This window comes from Gavia stellata, chromosome 1, assembly GCF_030936135.1.
Source record: "Gavia stellata isolate bGavSte3 chromosome 1, bGavSte3.hap2, whole genome shotgun sequence".
Taxonomy (NCBI): Eukaryota; Metazoa; Chordata; class Aves; order Gaviiformes; family Gaviidae; genus Gavia; species Gavia stellata.
Genome location: NC_082594.1, coordinates 88518897 through 88540972, shown reverse-complemented (window position 1 = coordinate 88540972; position 22076 = coordinate 88518897). Strand labels below are relative to the sequence as shown.

The 22076-nt window shown below is 41.8% G+C and overlaps 1 protein-coding gene across 2 annotated transcripts in view; it reads right to left on the bottom strand.

The window, feature by feature from the left end:
* PDK3 (pyruvate dehydrogenase kinase 3) overlaps positions 1-20621 on the bottom strand; it is a 62014-nt gene extending 41393 nt beyond the window's left edge. For both annotated transcript variants that reach the window (XM_059834774.1, XM_059834717.1), the window contains exon 1: positions 20487-20621. In XM_059834774.1, the coding sequence (XP_059690757.1) occupies positions 20487-20592 (106 nt within the window). In that variant the 5' untranslated portion in view covers positions 20593-20621. The remainder of the gene's footprint in view (positions 1-20486) is intronic.
* Between the last annotated feature and the right edge of the window lie 1455 nt (positions 20622-22076).

The following is a 22076-nucleotide window of genomic DNA, read 5'->3' as shown; positions in this document are numbered from 1 at the left end:
TTAAATGAAGACTGATCTGCTGAGACAGCATAGCAGTTTCTTTCTACAGACTCCGTAATGATATATGATGTACTTCTGCTTAGTTGTCAAATACTTAAATTTAGATTTCAAGCACAAGTAACAAATGAGCACAGCAAAAAGTTGTCTGTTCAAAATACTTAAAAGTAAAGCATTTGAGAAGACTTTAAAGCATTTTGCTTGGTTCGGTTTTTTTAAAGATTGTAAAGCAGATTAAAAGTTTTGAAGTGATATTTCAAGATACTGAAAATTTTCTGCAAGTCAGAAGTTAGGGAAGGTTTTGATTTCAAGAAAAGCAGCTTAAAAAATTATTTCCTTAAGTTGGCAGCTGCGTACATTTCCAATATCAGCACTTCATTTGTGGATCAGCCCACATGCTACACTATACCCATGAAAGAAGCATCAACTCACACATGAGTTTGAAGTTCCCAATGCCATAGATGAGAGATTAGAAATACTAGAAAGGAAAGAACGCCCAAGAAACCACAGCATTTGGAAGTCTTAGATCCTCGACCGCTTACGAAAAAGTCTGAATCCCATTTCTTTAACTGACTGTTTCTAGCTAGGCATCTACTGGAAATGTTTCGGTAAGCTGCGTAACAGATCACCCTCCGATATCTTGCTACCCCTGAGAACACAGAACAACAGTCCAAGTCTTCGGATCCTTTCAAAAGCCAACAGAATTTCATTGCATAGTTTAGCTAGTCCTGAACAGATTAAAATGAAAAAAATAAAAATGAAGGAATAAACCACTTTTGGAGGTGTACAAATCTATCACAAATAACTGTTCTCATCTCAAACTGTTGAGTTGTTAAAGATTTTAAATACCATTTCTGAGGTACATAAGCTGTTAGACACCTAAGATTGTGCATTAGGAAAAGAAAACCCCTTTCAGAACAGTGCATCAGAAATGCAATTATTTCAGTTTTCACAAGTTCCGCATTGATTTTTGGGAAGATAAAACTGACAGAGTTCCACAGAAGAATTAAGCAATAGTCTGCTTTAACAATCTTGCGAAGAATGAAGGACAGATATTACCAACATTGCAAATTTGACCCTTTCATTAAGTATGCAAGTAATCTCTAGAATTAATTATACTTCATTAACATGCCTTCTGCCCAACTTGATAATAAATGTTTAATACAGACAGAACAGCCAAAAAAGGACATTGTAGTGGACAGCATCCATTTTGTTACATACATATACCTTTATATACCCAGAAACACACAAAGCAAATAGATCTCTTTAAAAGCATGCTTTTAAAAAACTGAAAATGGAAATACTAGAAGGCTCAAAGTGAAACACTTCTTATCCACAAAGCCAAGAAGAAAGGAAAGTAAGACATCCCATGATATATGGGGTTCACAATTTTACATGCACCATCAACATTTACTTCCTGGTGTCTGTAATACCGCACTACTTGATTTTGATTGAATGATAATTCAGTTTTGTTGCTTTAAGTGGAAAAATTGTGCAGACCAAATTCTCAAGTCAGGCACTGAAACAGGTTTCCTTCAATGAGGAGTATCACATTAAGGCAACATAAAGAACAAACCATACAGTGTACCACCTCTTTGCTATAGGTCTACTCTGCTGCAGGGAACAAAGCAGCCCCATACTACTCTTCATGGTAGAAAATAACCCTATAAAGGAATTCTGTTTTCTAAGGGACTAAATTTTAATTCAGGGCCAAGAGGCTAGATTATCTTTATATTTTTACTCTTCTTAATGAAAGTTATACTTTCAAGCTGTTTAAGAAACCCCCACATCATACCTACAGTGCTTACAACTTAACACAGAATTTCACCAAAGAGGATGAAGGAAAAGCACATGTAAAATAACCCACTCTACTCAACACTGGTAAATTACATCAATTTCTGAGCATCTTCTAAAAGGGTAGATGGACCAAGCAGAAATCCAGATGACCACAACAGTAAAACAGTCTGTGACAAAGGAATTAATGAATCTGACTGGATTTACCCAAGAAGAAATAGATAAAGAACACAGCAACACTCTTCAAAGCCTTACAGTTCACTACAGAGGACACAGCAGTAACCTAGTCCGTCAAGGACCAAACAAGTATTAGACTCAAACTGCAGAAGATTCAAGCCATAATTTGACAGAAACTTCCTGATGGCAAACACTGTAAAAGACAGCAACCTGCTCTGCTTTTTTGCCATCTCTTTTACTATTGAAGTTAGACATCTGCCAAAAATTACATTAAGCTAGTTAATTCAGTCTCTGAACTGGAAATCAGACTGAACACTGCCTAACACTCTTTGTAGCCCTAATTCTTTCCTGACCCAAGAGGAAGAAAGTGATCACCACGTATCTTTGTCAATCACCTGCAAAAAGAAAGCAGTGCAATTTCGCACATAGAGAGAAACAAGCAAAAACTGAGAACTCTGAAGCAAGTCAGAGTTAGTAAAAATGCAGCACAGATTGTGTAAATTCAGTTATACAATAGAAGTCACTTTTTATTGCCATTTTTCTGTCAAAGAAAAATATTTGTGAAGAAAGTAATCTTCAAATTATTACCACTGCATGCACACTTAGCACAAAAACTGAAAGAAATGTCAAGTGTCACCACAGTAGGACTTTTTAAAAGTTTAAAAAAAGAGGTGGTTTAATAAATGCTCTACCATCTTCAATCTTCTGAACAATCCAGACAGGGAATGTCTGGGCCAGTCAGTCACCCTATACAGAAGTCATACAGAAAAGCATATTCATGGCCTCCTCTCTGCCACCTTCAAATCTTCAGTTCAAAACTAGCACCAGAGAGACTGTGATGCCAATCCTGAGACTCTCATATAAGTACAAGTCAATGTAACAGACTGACAACAGTTACAGCCTTCAACACAGTGAAAATGAGAAAATTAGTTGAACAAGGACCTAAGCAGCGATCTCCTGGACTTTACATCAAACTAAGGTCAGTGAAGAATATTCTATGGACAACCTTCCATATAACAGCCTTATACATGATAGAATCAAGCCAGGGTTTGTAACAATACAGTGGGAACAGTACCTACACAAACACTGCTGCATTTGGAATGGTCACCATCCACAAAAGAGAGTCTCTAAATGATGGTGGATTTGCTTATGCAGTGAAGTATGACACACCTGAAGAACTGATTTGACTGTCCTTGCTCAAGTTTAAGTTAATATAGGTAAAACTATTTAAATAAGACAGTAAGACATTAAGATTTCATAAAAAGTCCACCCAGAAGGTGGCATTTAATATTAAGATCAATTTTCTTAGATGTGAAAAGGTGTTAGTCATTTCCACCAAAAATAAATCATGCCATTTATTCAATTAGACAGGTATCAGAGAAAAAAAAGATAAGAAAATGTATAAATAAAACATGATCCAGAAGCTTTGAGGTAACACAGGTCACAAAAGCAGGTTTGAACACGTTAGATCTTCTAAATGCAATACCATCAAATGGGAAAAGATTAAAAGTGGAATGTTTCAGGGTTATATATCAATATTATCACTGGTGGACCCTTCAATCCAAAGGAAATTCAGGAAGTTCTACTTCCAGACAGTTTTCTCTACTGATCTATTTTCCCCTCTCTGAGATTCAACTCTTCTCTGAGCATTTACTCACCTCTTCCCTGTTATTCTCTTTCACCTTTTACCCCATGGTGGTAAGAAATGGAAAACAGATATAACATAGATAACAAGGCCCACTCAGGCTCTAAGGATCATATGCCTGTGGCATGTAGGAGGAAAAAAAAAGTATTTTTCTGTTGGAAGGAATGAACATTCATCACAGTACTCCCTCTGAACCAGTGTCTTTTCAGTTCCTTCCATTGCAGTGATGGACTTAGACAACTGTTGCAAAGCTGGACCTAGAGAAAACGTCTGTTCTGGGTCCTGCAACAAGAGGCACAAACAATGTAGACACTATTCACATGCATGCAGCAGAACCTGATTAAATTCTGGCAAATTCCACAAATTGCCAGAGCAATACTATGCTGTCCAAGATTCAGATTACAAAAGGATTAGTTCCATACAGAAGGCTGTATGCAAACCTTGATTTTGCTGCAGAAGAGGGCAGAAACTCAGCATGAGACCATGAACTTTGGTTCCTCCAGAACATTGTCAAATGCTCTCAGTTCAGCTGCCAGATTCCCACATTCATGAAATACCCATCTGAGAACAGACTACAGGAGTAGTCCTTCACAGATGATGATCAAAGTCACCTGCTTTGAAAACCTAATATGGCTGACACATCCCTAGCAGGTACTGGACTGCCAGGGTCACATCATAAGTGTTAATACTCAGAAACTACTGATGCTTTTATCTGTCTGATGAGATGGGAAAAGAAGAAACAAAGTGCTCTTTTTAGTCTTTTCACTGCACCCAGAGGTCTTATTCTCTCCATTAACTATGTATCTAACACCAAGCTGAGACATTAGATACCACACTACTTGAACACTCAAAAGCAGCAAAGTCCCACTTATTGTATGTCTGAGAGGACGGACTCCTTTCAGAATCCGTAAAATCAAGATCAGAAGTCTTTCACCTCCTATCCCTGTGAAACTACTACTATTGCTTTCATCTAGGGCAAAACAAAGGAAGACAGACAGGAAGGCAGGAGTGATTGACCATAACTACTCTCTTCTCTTGAGCTTCCAGATTACTTTTTAGCTCCTGTACAGGCAAATGAAACAAACAACAAAAAAGTGAAGCAGGAGGATGGAGAACTCTTCAAAAGAACAGGCAAAAAGATCAAGGCATTAGAGCGGACTGAGCAAAGGCTAAACCTAGTAACTTGCTACTGAAGCTAGAAAAAGAGAACTAAAGAAGGATTGATAAAATTCCACTCATTATACACCAATTTCAGGAGCATAGGCTATATATTAAAAGGCAAACAAGCTATGCTTGCACAGCCCCAATAAACGTGGCTACAAAAAAAAACTCAGAAGAACCCCAACTCCAAAAGCATCCCTATTCCACCATAGAAATAAAGACATTTTCAGCATACTTTCTAGGTATTTATCTCACCAACCACTAAAAATACCAATCTCACAAAAAGCATACAGGGATGGTTTGTTTGGTAAAAGACAGGGCTTTGTAAAACCCAATAAAGATGATGAAGCAAAGGGAAAAAACACACACAACATAACTGGAGATGCTGACTCGTGCTGACCCTCACTCTCTAGCCCAGGCTGCCTCTAAGAAAGCTGTACATTGACATTGGATTCCCTTTTCCAACCTACCATGTTGTGCTACAGGATAGTGACCTCAATCTGTACAGCTGTTCCAACACACGTAGCCAGCAGATGGCCAAATTTAAGGATCCGGCCCACACTAACCTTAGGTATTCAGCCTGTTTTTAGACATCCCAGACCTAAGCTTCAGCCCAAGTTCCATCACTGCTCTCTAAGGCTACTTCCACCAACACCTATGATTTTTCCATTGAAGTGCCCTCTTTTAAGGACATGCTTTCACTCGGCACATATGATCAGCATATTAAGAGATTGATTCTATGCCAGTAAGGAAACTGGAGAAACTCAAGTTTCAAAAAATAAAACTTGAGGAATTAAGGATGGGAAAATATTTTTAGATCTTACTGAACTATAATAAATGTATCACTTTTATGAAGTCTGAACAATTAAGCTTTGTTAAAAAACTACTGCCAGAAAACCAGCTAAAGCCAGACGAATTAAAGTCTGCAAGTAAGCTTTTCCACATAACTTGTTTCTGTTCTCCCATTACTAGTTGCACCTTTGCGGTCTAAGGAAAAGCACACTGATAGAGGTACACCAAGTCTTCTCAATCTAAATTATTTATGTTCATAGATGAGAATTTATTTGTTTACACCCTACAACCATTGATTTCCACTCTGCGCCATTTCATTGCTAAGCGCAATCCAAACTAGCAAGCTCACATGTTAGTTAGCTTTCCAGTTAAACTTTCCAACAGACATGTGACACAGCATATGGATAAATTACGAGAGCTGAAGTACAGAAACAGTTGAGCTTAATAAACCATTTCTGATTTATGCAATTCAACTAACAACAGATTCAAGCACTCTTTGACCGCCAGGCCAACTGCAGCATTTACTTTCTATTTCAAAGGAAAATTTCAGGATACCAATCACTAATATGAATGCATTAGCCTATATTCTGTTGTCTAAATGACCAGACCAAATCCCATTGACAAGCCAAAGGTCTAGATTTCAACTTAAGAAGTTCAAAATTAAATAACGACTCTTCAGTTTGTACATAGGAAAAATATACTTATCTCCCCTTATTTCCAAAATCTCTGAAAAAGTCAGCTTGTTTGTGTCTCATGTGCGTTAATTACTATGGTCATATAGATGAGTATCACTGGTGCCAAGAGAAAATCAGTTCACATTTTCATGTAAATGTAGGGCAAAAGGACAAAACATCAGACAGCTGTCATTAGCACAACTGAACAGTTCAACATGGACAAAATTATTACATTTACCATTACATTAGCTATATACTAATATAATAATAAATAATGTAGTAATAATAATGTAATAAGTTACAGTATGTAACTTGTGAATTCCTGTAAGCCTGTTTCAAGTAAATGGTCCTCCAAATCACAGAATCACTAAGGCTGGAAAAGACCTGTAAGATCATCAAGTCCAACCATCAACCCAACACCACTATCCCCATTAAACCATATCCCACAATGCCACATCCACACGTTCCTTGAACACCTCCAGTGAGGGTGACTCCACCACTTCCCTGGGCAGCCTGTTCCAGTGTTTTACCACTCTCTCTCAGAAAAGAAATTTTTTCCTAATATCCAGTCTAAACCTCCCCTGGCGCAACTTGAGGCCATTTCCTCTTCTCCTGTCGCTAGTCACTTGCGAGAAGAGACCAACACCCACCTCTCTGCAACCTCCTTTCAGGTAATTGTAGAGAGCGATGAGGTCTCCCCTGAGCCTCCTCTTCTCCAGGCTGAACAACCCCAGTTCCCTCAGCCGCTCCTCATAAGACTTGTGCTCCAGACCCCTCACCAGTTTCGTTGCCCTTCTCTGGACACGCTCCAGCACCTCAATGTCTTTCTTGTAGTGAGGGGCCCAAAACTGAACACAGTATTTGAGGTGCGGCCTCACCAGCGCCGAGTACAGGGGCACGATCACCTCCCTACTCCTGCTGGCCACACCATTTCTGATACAGGCCAGGATGCCATTGGCCTTCTTGGCCACCTGGGCACACTGCTGGCTCATATTCAGCCAGCTGTCAATCAACACCCCCAGGTCCTTTTCTGCAGGGCAGCTTTCCCCAAGCTGTAGTGTTGCCTGGGGTTGTTGTCACCCAAGTGCAGGACTCGGCACTTGGCCTTGTTGAACCTCATACAATTGGCCTTGGCCCATCGATCCAGCCTGTCCAGATCCCTCTGCAGAGCCTTCCTACCCTCGAGCAGATCAACTCCCGCCCAACTTGCTGTCACCTGCAAACTTGCTGAGGGTGCACTCAATCCCCTTGTCCAGATCATCGATAAATATATTAAACAAGACCAACCCCAAAACTGAGCCCTGGGGGACTCCGCTTGTGACTGGCCGCCAGCTGGATTTCACTCCATTCACCACAACTCTCTGGGCTCGGCCATCCAGCCAGTGTTTTACCCAGCCAACAGTGCACTTGTCTAAGCCACGAGTCGCCAGCTTCTCCAGGAAAATACTGTGGGAGACAGTGTCAAAGGCTTTACTAAAGTCCAGGTAGACAACATCCACAGCCTTCCCCTCATCCACTGGGCGGGTCACCTGGTCATAGAAGGAGATCAGGTTGGTCAAGCAGGACCTGCCTTTCATGAACCCGTGCTGGCTGGGCCTGATCCCTTGGTTGTCCTGCACGTGTCCCGTGAGCGCCCTCAAGATGAGCCTCTCCATAACCTTCCCCGGCACCGAGGTCAGGCTGACAGGCCTGTAGTTCCCCGGATCCTCCTTCCCGCCCTTCTTGTAGATGGGTGTCACACTGGCAAGCCTCCAGTCACCTGGGACCTCCCCTGTTAACCAGGACTGTTGATAAATGATGGAGAGCGGCTTGGCAAGCTCCTCCGCCAGCTCCCTCAGCACCCTTGGGTGGATGCCATCAGGCCCCATAGACTTGTGAGTGTCCAGGTGGCATAGCAGGTCATTAACTGCTTCCTCATGGATTATGGGGAGTTTATTTTGCTCTCCATCCTTGTCTTCCAGCTCAGGGAGCTGAATACCCTGAGGATGCCTGGTGTGGCTATTAAAGACTGAGGCAAAGAAGGCATTAAGTACCTCACCCTTTTCCTCATCCTTGGTGGCAATGTTCCCTCCCGTATCCAGTAAAGGATGGAGATTCTCCTTGTCTCTCTTGTTGTTGTTAATATATTTGTAAAAACATTTTTTGTTATCCCTTACGACCATGGCCGGATTGAGCTCTAGCTGGGCTTTTGCCTTTCTAATTCCCTCTCTGCACGACCTAACGAGATCCTTGTACTTTTCTTCAGTTGTCTGCCCCTTCTTCCAAAGGTGATAAACTCTCCTTTTTTTCCTGAGTCCCAGCAAAAGCTCCCTGTTCAGCCAGGCCGGTCGTCTTCCCCACTGGCTCTTCTTAAGGCACATGGGGACTGCCTGCTCCTGTGCCTTTAAGATTTCCTTCTTGAAGAAGGCCCAGCCTTCCTGGACCCCTTTGCCCTTCAGGACTGTCTCCCAAGGGACCCTCTCAACCAGTGTCCTGAACAGGCCCAAGTCTGCCCTCCGGAAGACCATTGTAGTGGTTTTGCTGACCCCCCCCTCTTTACTTCACCAAGAACTGAGAACTCTATTATTTCATGGTCGCTAAGCCCAAGACTGCCTCCGACCATCACTTCTCCCACCAGTCCTTCTCTGTTTGTAAACAGCAGGTCAAGCAGGGCACCTCCCCTGGTAGGCTCACTTACCAGCCGTGTCAGGAAGTTATCTTCCACACACTCCAGGAACCTCCAGGACTGTTTCCTCTCAGCTGTGTTATATTTCCAGCAAACGTCCGGTAAGCTCAAGAACAAGGGCTTGCAATTGCAATGAAACTGTGCTGGAAAGCAGCTTAACTTATTACTGAACCATAACAGATAAACAGAAGGAATTAACAGATGCACAAGACACTGTAGATCTATCAAAGTCTTAGTCAAACTGCAATAATTAACTGTAACTCCTAAAGCCACAGGCTTCTGTTCACTGAAGGGACTCAAGGGAAGATGTCTGTTTCTCTCTCAAGAACGGTTTATCAGACAACCACTTGTAAAAGCTGTAAACCAATACCACATATTATAGAAACCAACCCAAATTAAAATAAAAGCATTAATTTTTAAAATAAGCCTCTCTGATCTAAAACTAATATTTAACTGCTTACTACTCAGTTCTTATTTTAAAGCATTTGCCAAGAGAAAGCACAGTAATCAAAAAGATCTATGAAGTTTAATGCAGAGATGCTCAAGCAATTACCCACAGGCTATATTATTTTTTAGGCCAATTCACATAGGCCCAAGGTTGTCTTCCATAGGACGTTTTGGGAGCAGGCTGGAAGTCAAATAGCTGAATCATTTTAGGAGCTAAGCTTTGTCTCACCCATATCACACGTGCTCCCCACAGCACACAACAGGCAAAGAGCCAAAATGTTCTTAGGAGAAACCATGGCCCAGATCAGGTTCCTGATCCTAGAGCTATCCATACAACCCAAAGACGCCCTCCCTAACTAAGTGCAAGGAGCCTCTAAAAAAAAAGTGGCTCTTCAGACTACACCAGCTCCTCTTCCTCTAACACTCCTGAGACCTAAGCAGGGAATAGTCCAAGAGCAGGACAGAGGCACACATACTGTGCAGCACATCAACTCTGACCTACACTGCGAAAGGGCTCTATGGCTTTCAAATAGGAGATCTGGGACAAAACAAATTTAGTGTTTTGTTCTGGTGAGACTCGAAATTTTAAAACAAATTTAGAAATTTTTTTTAAATGTAGATGAGGCTTAAAACACCAAGCCAAAGAAACTTTATTCCGCGTTTGTGGCTCTCTGATCAGGTTCTGTTACAATAAACTGACCAGAAGAGACTTAATTTTGCTCCTTTGAGCTCATAATCACCTTTTCCTCCCATAAAAGGTGAAGATCTATTTCACATTGAAGGTTATAATTAGATATTCCCAATTTTTAACACTCTACCTAAACTCTCATAGCTTTGACAACTTCCTCCCTAACTTTATGGAAAACTTCCGTAATCCCCACTAACTGTTCCAGAAAAATACTAATCTCTGCTTTATCCTTTAGTCCCTGTCAACATGCCAAAGGGAAAAATATTCCAAATCTCCAGCATAAATAAAATCATCGTTTATGAGCAAAGACTCACACAGTTAATGCCAATTACATAAAAATACTGCTAATACCACATGGTCCATTTTCCCTTCAGTCTCAGTGAGGTGAAACGTATTACATTGTTAACCATCTTGTTACGAAATGCTTTTGATCATTAACAAACCACACTGCAAAAAAGATTAGAGGATTCCTCTATGCCACTGCTAGTTACCAGGGTTTGAATGTACTTATCCAGCCTATAAAATCTTTAAGAAAAGCATAAACAAGGACTAAAACAAAGAAGTAGCAGTTCAAATGTAAACTATTTTTAGCAGAAAGTAATTTTTAAACTTCTTAGCTTTGCCTCTTTCTCTATTTACAGTCTTAAACCTAGTTCTGAAAAATATCAACTAAAATTTGCACAAGTGTATTATTTTAAGGAATTAAGTCAGTGAAAGTATTTATAACACTGCGTTATTTTACATTGCCTAGAACCTAATGTGACTTTTTTTATACATACGCGCAACAGAGTAAGAGTAGCCTCTTCCCAGGCAAGGAAAATAATTTAAACAGGACAAAGAAACATGTAAGAGAATGTCACATTTACATAAAACCGTTCAAAGGAAAAAAGGGTTAATATAATACTCTTCCAACACACAAAGCATCAGAAAAAGGAGAAAAATTTTATCTCTTAAGAGTCACAGTTCAGTGCTCTAATCTGCCCTTTCAACTGATTATTCCAAGAAGAAAAATTACATTTAACTGACTCCAGGAAGACACAGAAAATCATAAACATATTTTACAATGGATAAGTACCAGCCTATAAAATACTTCAGTAATTTTGGGAAAAAGGTGGCTTTTAAAAACCACTAATATATTAAGGGTAACTGGCATCAAGAAAAGCTGCTTTAATATAACAACTCTAGGATAAGATAAAACAATTCCTAAATCTATACTAAATTCTATTATGGACTATATTGGTTTGGACCATGGGGAACTTAAGAAATACTACTCACTCTCCACAGAAGAGTACTGTGAAAATCAATGACTCCTAGTGAAATGTAGAGTATATATGGAGTGTTCTTCATAAACGTATACTAAGTCTGGCTGGGATGGAGTCAGCTTTCCTCACAGCAACCCACAAGGTGCTGGGCTTCAGATCTGTGACTAAAAGTGTTGATGACACACCTATATTTTGGCTATTGCTAAACAGCACTTGCACAGCTTGAACGCTTTCTCCCTTTCTCTTCCACTTGGCCCCAACCCCAGCAAGTAGGTTTGGGCATAGGTAAGAGGATGGAAGGGGACAGAGCCAGGACAGCTGACCTAAGCTGGCCAAAGGGATGTTCCATATTACATGATGTCATACCCAGCAATAAAAAAATCAGGTGGCTCTGTCTCCCAAGACAGTCATTACACCAAGACCAGCTGGGCATCAGCCTGCTTGTGGGAGTGGCAAGTGACTGCCTTTGCATCACTTGTTTCTCTTCCTCTTTCCTTCTTCATTAAACTGTCTTTATCTTGACCCACAAGTTTTCTCACTTTTGCTCTTCCTATTCTCCCCCATCCCAATGAGGGGTGGGAGGAGGGGAGCAAGCACCTGCGTGGGTGCTCAGCTGCTGGACGGGGTCAACCCACCAGAACACTGCACACCTACTATATAGCAATCGTATCTTAAAGTTCTTCCATATTTTTTGTGGGGTTTTTTTAATTAAGAATTTCACAGGGCACTGTGCCAGAACTTCATAAAAAGCCAGGTACAACATCTACTGCTACTGCCTTAGTAAACATCAAATCAACCTGGAAATCAGACCACCTCAACACAATTTATTGTCTTTTTACCACCTTATTATCTCTTGGTGCTTATTCATGTATTACTTCATTATTAGCTCTACCATTTTTTCAGCTACTTCAGTCAACCTGACTTACTCTAATGTCCTCCTCTTCCTTTTCTTTAAAAGACAAGTAGTTTATCTTCCCACTTCCACAACGCTGGGGCCATCACCATCGGTTATTTCCATGAAGCCTGCAAGCAACAGCTGTGCTGCACCAGGCACTCCCATTTGCAGAAGAAAGCGGTCAGCTACTCACAAAACACAGCACTGGCTTACTTCTGCTGGCACCCACTAAGCCAAGAGGATCTAAACATACTTCAGCTTACCCAAAAATTTTATCAGGAACAGGGGGGAGTTGTGATTACCTTTAAGTTTCTGGATACAATTTATCTTTTTCTGATCAAAGCAAAGATGAATTCAGTAGTCTTTATCATTATGTACTTACTTTAATCAAGTAAACGCTATACTTCAGCATTCTCCCCAGTTACTATAAATTATCTCAGCATCTTTTTCTCTGTTTTTCTATCCCCTGACTTTACACCTTAGCTGTTATTCGTACTGCAACCTGAGATATATGTCCTCGTTTCCAGTTTTCATATGATTCTTTTTTAAATGAACAGTATTTCTGGAATTCCTAACACTGCTCTGCTGCTCTCTTATCTTCTGCCTGCATCAGAATTTCTCTTTCAGAAATTGACAGATCATCTTATGTTCCTTATGTCTTAGAAGAGACCCTATCTACTTATTTCCCTAGCTTGTAAAAGTTATGCTACTTTAAAATCACCAGGTGTCATTTCTTCCATTCCCAAGGGAAAGGAATGCTATCAATTCATTATAATTTTCATCAAAATTTAATTAAGTTTCAGATCTTCAAGCACTTCCTTATCAGTCCAAATCTAGTCTAAAGCAGGCACTTCAACAATTTCTACCAGTTTCGGGGGGTAGAATCGGGATTCTTAGATCTTTAAGAACTGGAAATCCTATCTTTTTGTCCTTCCAGAATGTAGTGTTATCAAGTTCCCAATTTCTGTCAAGCTGTATTCTCTATTATTTCTGTTACTTGCTAAAAAAACCACACAGAAAAACAAAAAACCAAAACATTGTTTACTGCTTCATGGAGATTAGGTGTTCTTGTCTTCTTTCTTTCACCAAAAGACATTCCCCTGTCTGCTTCAATGCTACACCAGCTTCCACAAAAAAATGCATGAGTACGCACACACATACGCATGCAGCGTAACACCATCTCCCCTTCCGAGCACCTGAAGGCAGAGGACTGCAGCAGCACCTTTGGTCAGTCCAAAGACAACCAGAACACAGACTAAGACATTTTCTGCCATTTAGGGAAAAAAAACACAATCAATCCCATCAGTTGGAGGATGCTCACTTGCAGACTACTAGCCTATGCTTACAGGCAAGAAATGGCCACTCAATCACCTACCCAAGGCAGGATTTCCTGTGCTTAGCCTTTATAAAAGCGATTATCAAGCAAGCACACTTAATCCCTGAAAAAGTCTCCAAAAGTGACTGATACAGGTAATTCTGTAAGTGAAATGCACAATGATCTAATACTGCATAGTGCTCACCCACACACACGAAAATATCTCTACCATATCACAGTTCAATAGTGACTGCTGAACAAAGTTATCTAACCACAATGACTCTTCCAGACCTTCACAACAATCAATATTAGGCCTTTTAAAAACCTTCAATATTATATATAGTATTGGAACATCACTGCCTGCCAGAGACTGGCAGAGTTGTAAATAGTAGCAAGTTATTTATAACAGTTGCATCAAACAAAGGCTTCCAGCTCCTTGCTGTGCTTTAGCCCATTCAAAGAAAATGCTTTTTTATATTATGAAATGCAAACTTTATCCATGCTCAGATCTAGAAAATAAACAACTAAATACAGAAAAGCAGTAACCCCAAAATAATTCAAGAATAAAAGCAGACAGACAAGCCAGCTTCCACTGTGACAAAAGGCTAGCCTTTCAAGGTAAAAAAAACAGCAGTAAAATGATTCTATTCCAATGTTAGGCAAAACTCCTATCGGGATTCTATTTAAAGCTCTAACAGACACATTTGAAGAATATTGAAAATCCTGGAAAAGCCAAAAAAGTTAATGCCATAGTATTTTCATAAGGCTTGAAATAACTTATTTAAAGAATGTATTTAGCTTTACAAGATCAAGACAAAACATTGCATCACAATGTACAAATACCTCAATATTCCAGGCATCAAAGGATCCTAACCTACTAACGAAAGCTATGACAAAATTGCTGGTTGGAAGCTGAAGCCAGTCAGATGAAAATAAAAGACAGTAATGTCTGACTAGCATTCATCTTTCTGATCTGATTCAGTGGTTAGCATCCATGTTAAGAGGAAATTTTTTTTGAAGATGCACTTAAATCAAGTGTATGGTTTTAAGGTCAGTGTACAGACAGCAGTAGAAAAAACACAGCAATAAATGGCAGGTAATTATTTAGTAGTACCTTTGAGCCCTAAACTTCATGAGTGTCCTTAGAGGCACAGTCTCTCCATTAAAGTTTTGTTAAAAAAAAAATCCATGAACCTTCTAGTAACTTTTCCTGTAAAATAGCTTCTTATAGGCATCTTCCATCAGATTAGTAATTATGTTTGGAGACATAAGGCTGCTTTCGACCTCTACTTCTGTACCCCCACATCTTGTTGTTCAAATTTTATCTGCTAGCTACCTTTTCAATGGCACATTTTCAGTTCCAGTGCTGATGCGTGCCTGCTGCCAACAAGACAACACACAGTGTAAACACTCTTGCAGAAACCTGATCTAATACTGCACGTACACCTGACAGTAATCAACAGCAATGCCAATACCTGGCTTACCTCTTTACATCAGTTTTGGAAGAGGCCTACAAGTTTCCTCAAGACAGCTAAGTTTAATAGGTACCACATAAAGTAAACAATTTCATACCAAAAATTAAATTACATTTAAAAATGGGGAGGATCCATTGCTCATCTTTTCCTCCAGATATGCCCCAGGACACAACAGTTCCCAAACTGCATGCACTCTCTGTGATTATCTGCTGCATGCTCAGCTGTTCACAGTACGGTAAGATTACTAAATTACAACCTTTGTGATATTTTTCAATGCCAGTAGCTGTAGCAGTTGCCACAGATGTTTTGATTATAACCTACAAAATCAGGATCTCCTAAGCCACGTTCCACAACAAGAATTCACTATGATTCATGATGTTCTATCTTAAGTATATACACAATTTTTTTGTCCAAACTCATTAGTAACTGTGGTGTATGAACACTGACATATGACAAATAAGAAGAGGTAAGTGCCATTTTGTTAAGTTTTACCTATACGTACAAAGAGCTAACGAGAAGCAAAGTTTAACTTCTTCGGTACAAAATTCATCCAAAACATTTCATTTGAGACTTAGAAAAGGCTAGAATAAAGCTAAGAACAATTGGCCAAGATAGTTTTAGTAGTAAAAAAGCCCCAAAAGCACACGGTACATGTTTTTGACGAAACAAACCTCAAATTCACAAAGTCTCAGGCAATTCATCAGCTGAGCAACAGCAATGGGTATTACATGAGTATACTATACTGGCATACATTCACAATACAGCACTAGCACAACTTCAAATGATTCTTTCATGCATGATCAAAAGATTACACAATTTATGTCACCCGTGTTTTTATTTGTGCTTAGTTATCTTATATGTAACCTCTTCAGTACAACCATTTGTTTCATGAAACGTTTGTTAATATCTTCACTGTCAACGAGGTACCCCAACACGACCCAAATCAAGCAGTTGCATGGAGCTTGCTAGCTCGGGCACAGTTCAGCGTTAGTATGGCTGTAAGGGTTTTGGCTCACACCCAGCCCTTATCAAGCCAGCTTCTAGTGCTGGCAGAATGAACTCAAGCCTCTTTGCATCTTTCTTTAAATGCTAGGACACTCCTAGACATAAAAACTTTGCTTTCCTCAGACAGACCTGTCTGATGGGTTATTTACTTTCCCCAGGCATACATGACCAATTGGTTACCCATGTATGTAGTTGCTGATGAATATTATTGGCTATTTTGGATTAACCTGTCATCCTCTAAGGCCTGCCTTGCACACTGAAGCAAATCTAAATTGAGATGCTGTATTAAAGCTGACACAAAATACAGATCTCCGGTATGGGCATTTTTTTTTTTCCCCAAACAGTCTAGCCCCAAAAGTGTAGAAAGATTCATGTACCTGAATGTTTAACTACATCTCTACTTATAAGTTTAATTCAGAAAAGATGTTTTAGTAATTATAGCAGACTGGGTCATTTAGAAATGCCTGCACTTGGAAAACTACCAAAGTAATTTCCAGAGTTGAATCCAGTGGGTTTGGTTTTGGTTTTGTTTTTTTCCAGACCATAATAATTATGGAGGCCTGGATAAACCTAGAATGACATGCTAACATTAAACGAGGTCAAAACTTGTTTATATTAAAACACATTTATGGAAGGTCATTCTTTTGCAAAGGAATGAGATTGCACAAGAATCTCGGGAAATGCATTTTGTAAGAAAGAAATTGAATGAACAGTATTCAAGAAGAGTGTGCAAACAGAAAATGAACACACATAGAAAAAAGCAGCACAGACAATCTGAGCACTCATAGTTTGTGACATAGAGGTCCCAAGCCCATGACACGGTAACCTCTTACGCAGTTGCAGCAGCTACAAAGATAGCTGCAAGCTCGACAAAGTAATCACATACGGCAGAACATGGTATGTAGACACAAATAGGACTCAGCTATAAAAACTGACTGAGAATCACTGCTTTAAGTATTGCCTTCTGTTTTGTTTCACAGGGGTTTAGTACTATTGAATTAGCTTAAACAGCCAAACTGTTTTTAACTGAATTAACTGAATTAAGCTATGTGAGAAAGTTTTAAAGTAATCATCATTAACTGCTATCATTGGAAAGGAATAGAGACTCTACAGCCCCACTATGCACACAATTGTATTCCATACAACCCACACTGCTAATCAGTAATAAAAACAAGTCTAAGCTGTATGTCAGTGTACCTTGCCACCAGCTGTGTCTGAAAAGACTCTTCACCCCACAAGAAATACAGTTTCTCTCCCCCTGCTCACCAGGATTTTACAGAGACAAATTTAGAAGCCAGTTTAGTCTAAACCAATAAAACCAATACAAAAAAGAAGACATAAAGACCATATTGTAGTTTCATTATTGTCAGAAATTAAGTAAAAAAATCCTTCTCCAAAAAAATCTGAATTGCAGTAAGTGCAAATTCCTCCTTTTTTTTTTTTTTTTTAAATACAAGAAACACACCTACATCAGACAACAAAATCACAGACTGCCATGAGAGGGTTATTCACACACTCCCTTTGGGCTTATTCTTCTTTATCATTTGTTGAAAATTTAATCATCTTTTTGTAACACAAGCAATATGTTTACGTAGCTCAAGAAAAATACCATTTCTTTTTAAGTGAGACATTAGGTAGCTTCTATAAGCTGACTACAAAACAGAGTGTCTTCTTCCCATCAAATAGTTAAGCTGGGCAAACACAACTGAACTGCACCTTTCACAGAATCTCTAAGGTTGGAAACGACTTGTAAGTTCATCAAGTCCAACCATCAACCAACACCACCATGCCCAATAAACCATGTCCCACAATGCCACGTCCACACGTTCCTTGAACACCTCCAGTGAGGGTGACTCCACCACCTCCCTGGGCAGCTTATTCCAGTGTCTCACCACTCTCTCAGTAAAGAAATTTTTCCTAATATCCAGCCTGAACCTCCCCTGGCACAACTTGAGGCCATTTCCTCTTGTCCTGTCACTCGTCACTTGGGAGAAGAGACCAACACCCACCTCTCTGCAACCCCCTTTCGGGTAATTGTAGAGAGCGAGAAGGTCTCCCCTCAGCCTCCTCTTCTGCAGACTGAACAACCTCAGTTTAGTAGCACGCTCCTTATGCTTGGTGTATTTACTCTCTTGAATACTTGTGTCCTATGCCACCAGCAAATTCTTTTTTTGGGTAATACAGGTAGAAGTAATGTAGGTCTCTGATACAGCACATTATTGTCCAGGCCTTCCATGCCTCAAGTGGTAAAATTCTTGCACCAATATCTTATGTTTTGTTGCCAATTTTTCCTTCTAGGCCTCTGAAGTCTCCAACAGAACTTGAAATTACCCAAAGCCATCAACACCTAGGATCACACAAGTTAAGTATCTACATTGTTTTTAATCTATTTGATTAAATTGCAGGAAACCTCTAGTAGGAAGATTACTAAGTAAACACAGGCACTAAAGATAAAGTAGTGGAGATGTTAAGTGGCCCATAAGGCTTATTAAGATCAAGCTGATCGTTTTAGCAAGGCTGATGCAACATAAGACTACTAATCTTAAAAACTCCTGGTGATCTTAGAAGCCTAAACGGTAGGCATTTTTTTCTGCAGAGGTTTTAAATGTCAAAGACTACATAGTTTCCTGTCAGTCTTAAGACATGAATACACTTAAATATATAGCCTATGTGCACACAAGATTCCGTAGACACATCCAGTGACAACAGACTGGAGCACATCCAAAGAACAGGGCTGGCCAGGCTGTAACATACCGTTCTTACCCTGTTCATTTCCACTAACATAAACCAGGCTTAAAACCATAAAATGAGACTACTTCTTCCTGGAGAATGATGAGACACTTCTCAAACCATAAAGTAATACAGATACTACAAGGTAATAAAAAAACCAGCATTATTAAAAGGCTGCCACACAGGAGATGTCCAAAAGCAAGTAGTACTGCCGGGAGAACTTAGAATGGTAGAAATCCTTACCAAAAAGCAACGTTTTGCCAGAACACCCAAGTTATTAAAACAAAGACTGAAATCTTTACACCTCTCCAGTCACAACTGAAAAGCCTCATGAACGTTAGCATTTCCCCAGCAACAATTTAGAGACCCAACTTTCACATAGACAATGGCGAAATGATTTGTTTAGTGCCAGGACTAAAATGAAGATATTTTAAGTTTTAGGCCATTGCTTTTCCCAGTACAGAAAGACACGGCATAATGAGCACAAATGCCAGAGTAGGGGAAGCACAGCAGCAAAGGAAGGGGCGGGGAAGTGAAAACAGACTCACGTGAGCAGAGAAGGAAAGCATGGGTTCTAGTCAGGTTCTCCTTTTAATGTAACACAGGACAAGGTGTGATTTTATTTTTTGTTTTAACATGGTAGAAAACCCTGTCTCACTGAGACATGGCAGCAAGCCCAGCACTGGCTCTTTAATACTTGCAGCATTCTTTCACTAATACCATTGCCATAAACGTGCAATTGTTTCCACTTTTAATTACGTTCTGGCTTAACACCACTGCCTCATTTTTGTCATCTTGTACCTTCAGCGCAATGCTGGAATGAAGGAACATTCTATTAAGCTCCACGATGTTACACACAGCCTTTATATTTACTCTACCAGCAACGTTCATAAGATAATAAAATCTAAACAACTCTTGTGTCAGAGAGCAGGAGCCAAATAACCTCTGATACAGCTATGAGAAGTTTATTGTTATCTAGATATAAACGTCAGTTTTCTAACAACACCACAAGTCATTCCTGGGTTTCAGTTCAGTGCTTCTGAAAAGAAAAATGCTATTTATTCATCAGCAACGCTTCCTAAAGCGCATGAATTTTCCGTGAACAGGTCTCCTACACAAGTACTGTCAGAGTCCATGCCTGAGGTTTAAGTAAGCCAGTCTCTGCACGGCAGATTAAAATTTTCACATTCAAGATCAGTAGCTCACTCTCTCTTTCAGTCACTAAGCTCACAAAATTTCAGTTCAGAAACCCGTATTTTGACCCTCTTCCCCAGGGAGCTTGCTGTCTGGGAATAACGCAAGGAAAGAGGCAAGCCTGCCTCTCCAGCCTCCTGGCACCTCACCTCAGGAGGCCGAGGCGGCCAGGCAGTCTACCACCGGCTGCCGACGACCACTTACAGCGGGCTGTCACCGCAGGCGCCCGCCTCGCACACGACGGCCCCCATCAGCCTGCGGGCCTCCCGGGGCGGGGGAGCCGCCGCCAGGCCGGGCCGGGCCGGGCCGGGCCGGGCCGGTCCCTCCGCAGCAGCGCGCACCGCCCGGCCGCCCCCCGCCGTGACCGCGCACCCCCGGCTCCCCAGGCCGCGGCAGGGGCGGGCGCCGCCGCCCAGACGCTGGGCGAGGAGACGAGGCCTAGGCGCCGGCCTCCGCCGCCGCTCCCCCCGACCCGGGCAGGCCCTCGCCGCTCCTGCGCGGCGGGAGAGCCGGGGTAACCCCCAGCCCCCTCACCCCGCTCCCGCAGCGGCGGGCGGCTCTGCCACTCACCGAAGTCGAGGAACTGCTTGATGGAGAGGGGCGAGGGGGAGAAGCGGGAGTAGTACTCGATCTGCTTGGGGATGGGGCTCTTCAGCAGCGCCCCGCACAGCCGCATGGCGCGGCTCCTCTCCGCCGCTCCGCTCCGCTCCGCTCCCCTCCCGACAACGGCCCTAGGGCGCTGGGGCGGCGGCGGCGCAGCCACCCGCGCTCATGCCAGAGAAGCGGCCAGCCCGGCGGCGCCCGTCGCCCTCTGCGGCGCGGCGCGGCGCGGCCCGGCCCGGCCCGGCGGGAGGGGCGAGCGGAGGGAGCCGCCCCGTCGCTGCCCGCCCCCCGCCCCTCTCGCGCGCGCTCCCGCCCGGCCTGGCGCACGCGCGGGCCCGCGCAGGGGCGGGGCGGGCGTGAGAAGCTGGCGCGTGTCCTCCGTACGCCGTCCTTCCCCAGCGGCCGGGGCGCCCTAACGCGCAGGCGTATCGCCACGAGGGGCGGGGCAGGGAGGGGCGGGGTCGGGCAGGCGTGAGGCGACCGGCTGAGGGGAGCCGGGGCCGGCCGCTGGGGTGGCGACCGGGGCGGGCCAGGCCAAGCAGGAGGGGCAGAATCTTGGCCCCGCATGGCGGAGGGTCGCTGGCGTCTTGTCGGCACAGCGCGTTTCCACCCTGTGACATTCAACCGCACGCGTGGGGCCAGCGTTTGGAATTGGTCTGCTGCGGTTCAGTTAATCTGTCTCAGCCAGCCCATAAAATGTTGAATGCATGATTGGCTTCAGCTCGAAATTTAGCCTTAACGGTCTCAGTATTAAACTGATTCAACTGGGTGTTACAGTTTGTCTGAGGCCCACCGAAGAAAGGCTGCCTTCATTTTACGTAACAAAGCAAGTTTTAATTAAAGAGAGCAAGGTTTAAAGATGGAAGACTCCACCGTATTGTAACACGAGGCCTACCACAACTGTAGATGGGGCCCTACGGAATCTCTCAAAACCCTGTGCTCCCTGTGAAGACAGTCCAAGTCCAGTGTCTGTCAAATTTCAGCTCTTGATAATGCTTACAATTCCCTCAAAAGTCCATTTTTAGCTGAGAAAGCACCTGAATACAATTAAAATTAATTTTGATTGCTAAAATCAAAAGTGAAGCCAGGTATTTGAGAGCAAAAATGTACCGCTGAATGAAATCACTGTCTATTTTTTCCTGGTTTGCTATGATGTGGTTTAGGTACATTTATGACAAATGCATCTGATGACAACGGGTCACAAATCCCTTTATTTTTTCTCCAATGAATTCAATATAAACTTTAGCACATACAAGATAATATTACTCTAATTTTATAACTGACTCACAAAAGAAACAGGTACTCTTCAGTTCCTGAAAATCTCTCTCCATCCTTCCTATCATGATTGTCCTTATAGAATTTGAGATTGAGAAATCCTGACCTAATGTACAAAATAACTTCTAATAGCTGGAAAACGTTTTAAAATCACTTCAATTGCAGGTTATAGAAATGACCGCCTTGAAGAGGCTTGTCATGTAATCAAGGCTGACAAAATGAAGCATCTCCTGTAATTCTGAAGCTTTTTTGGCAGATGAAGAAAGGTGTTTTAAAACTTTT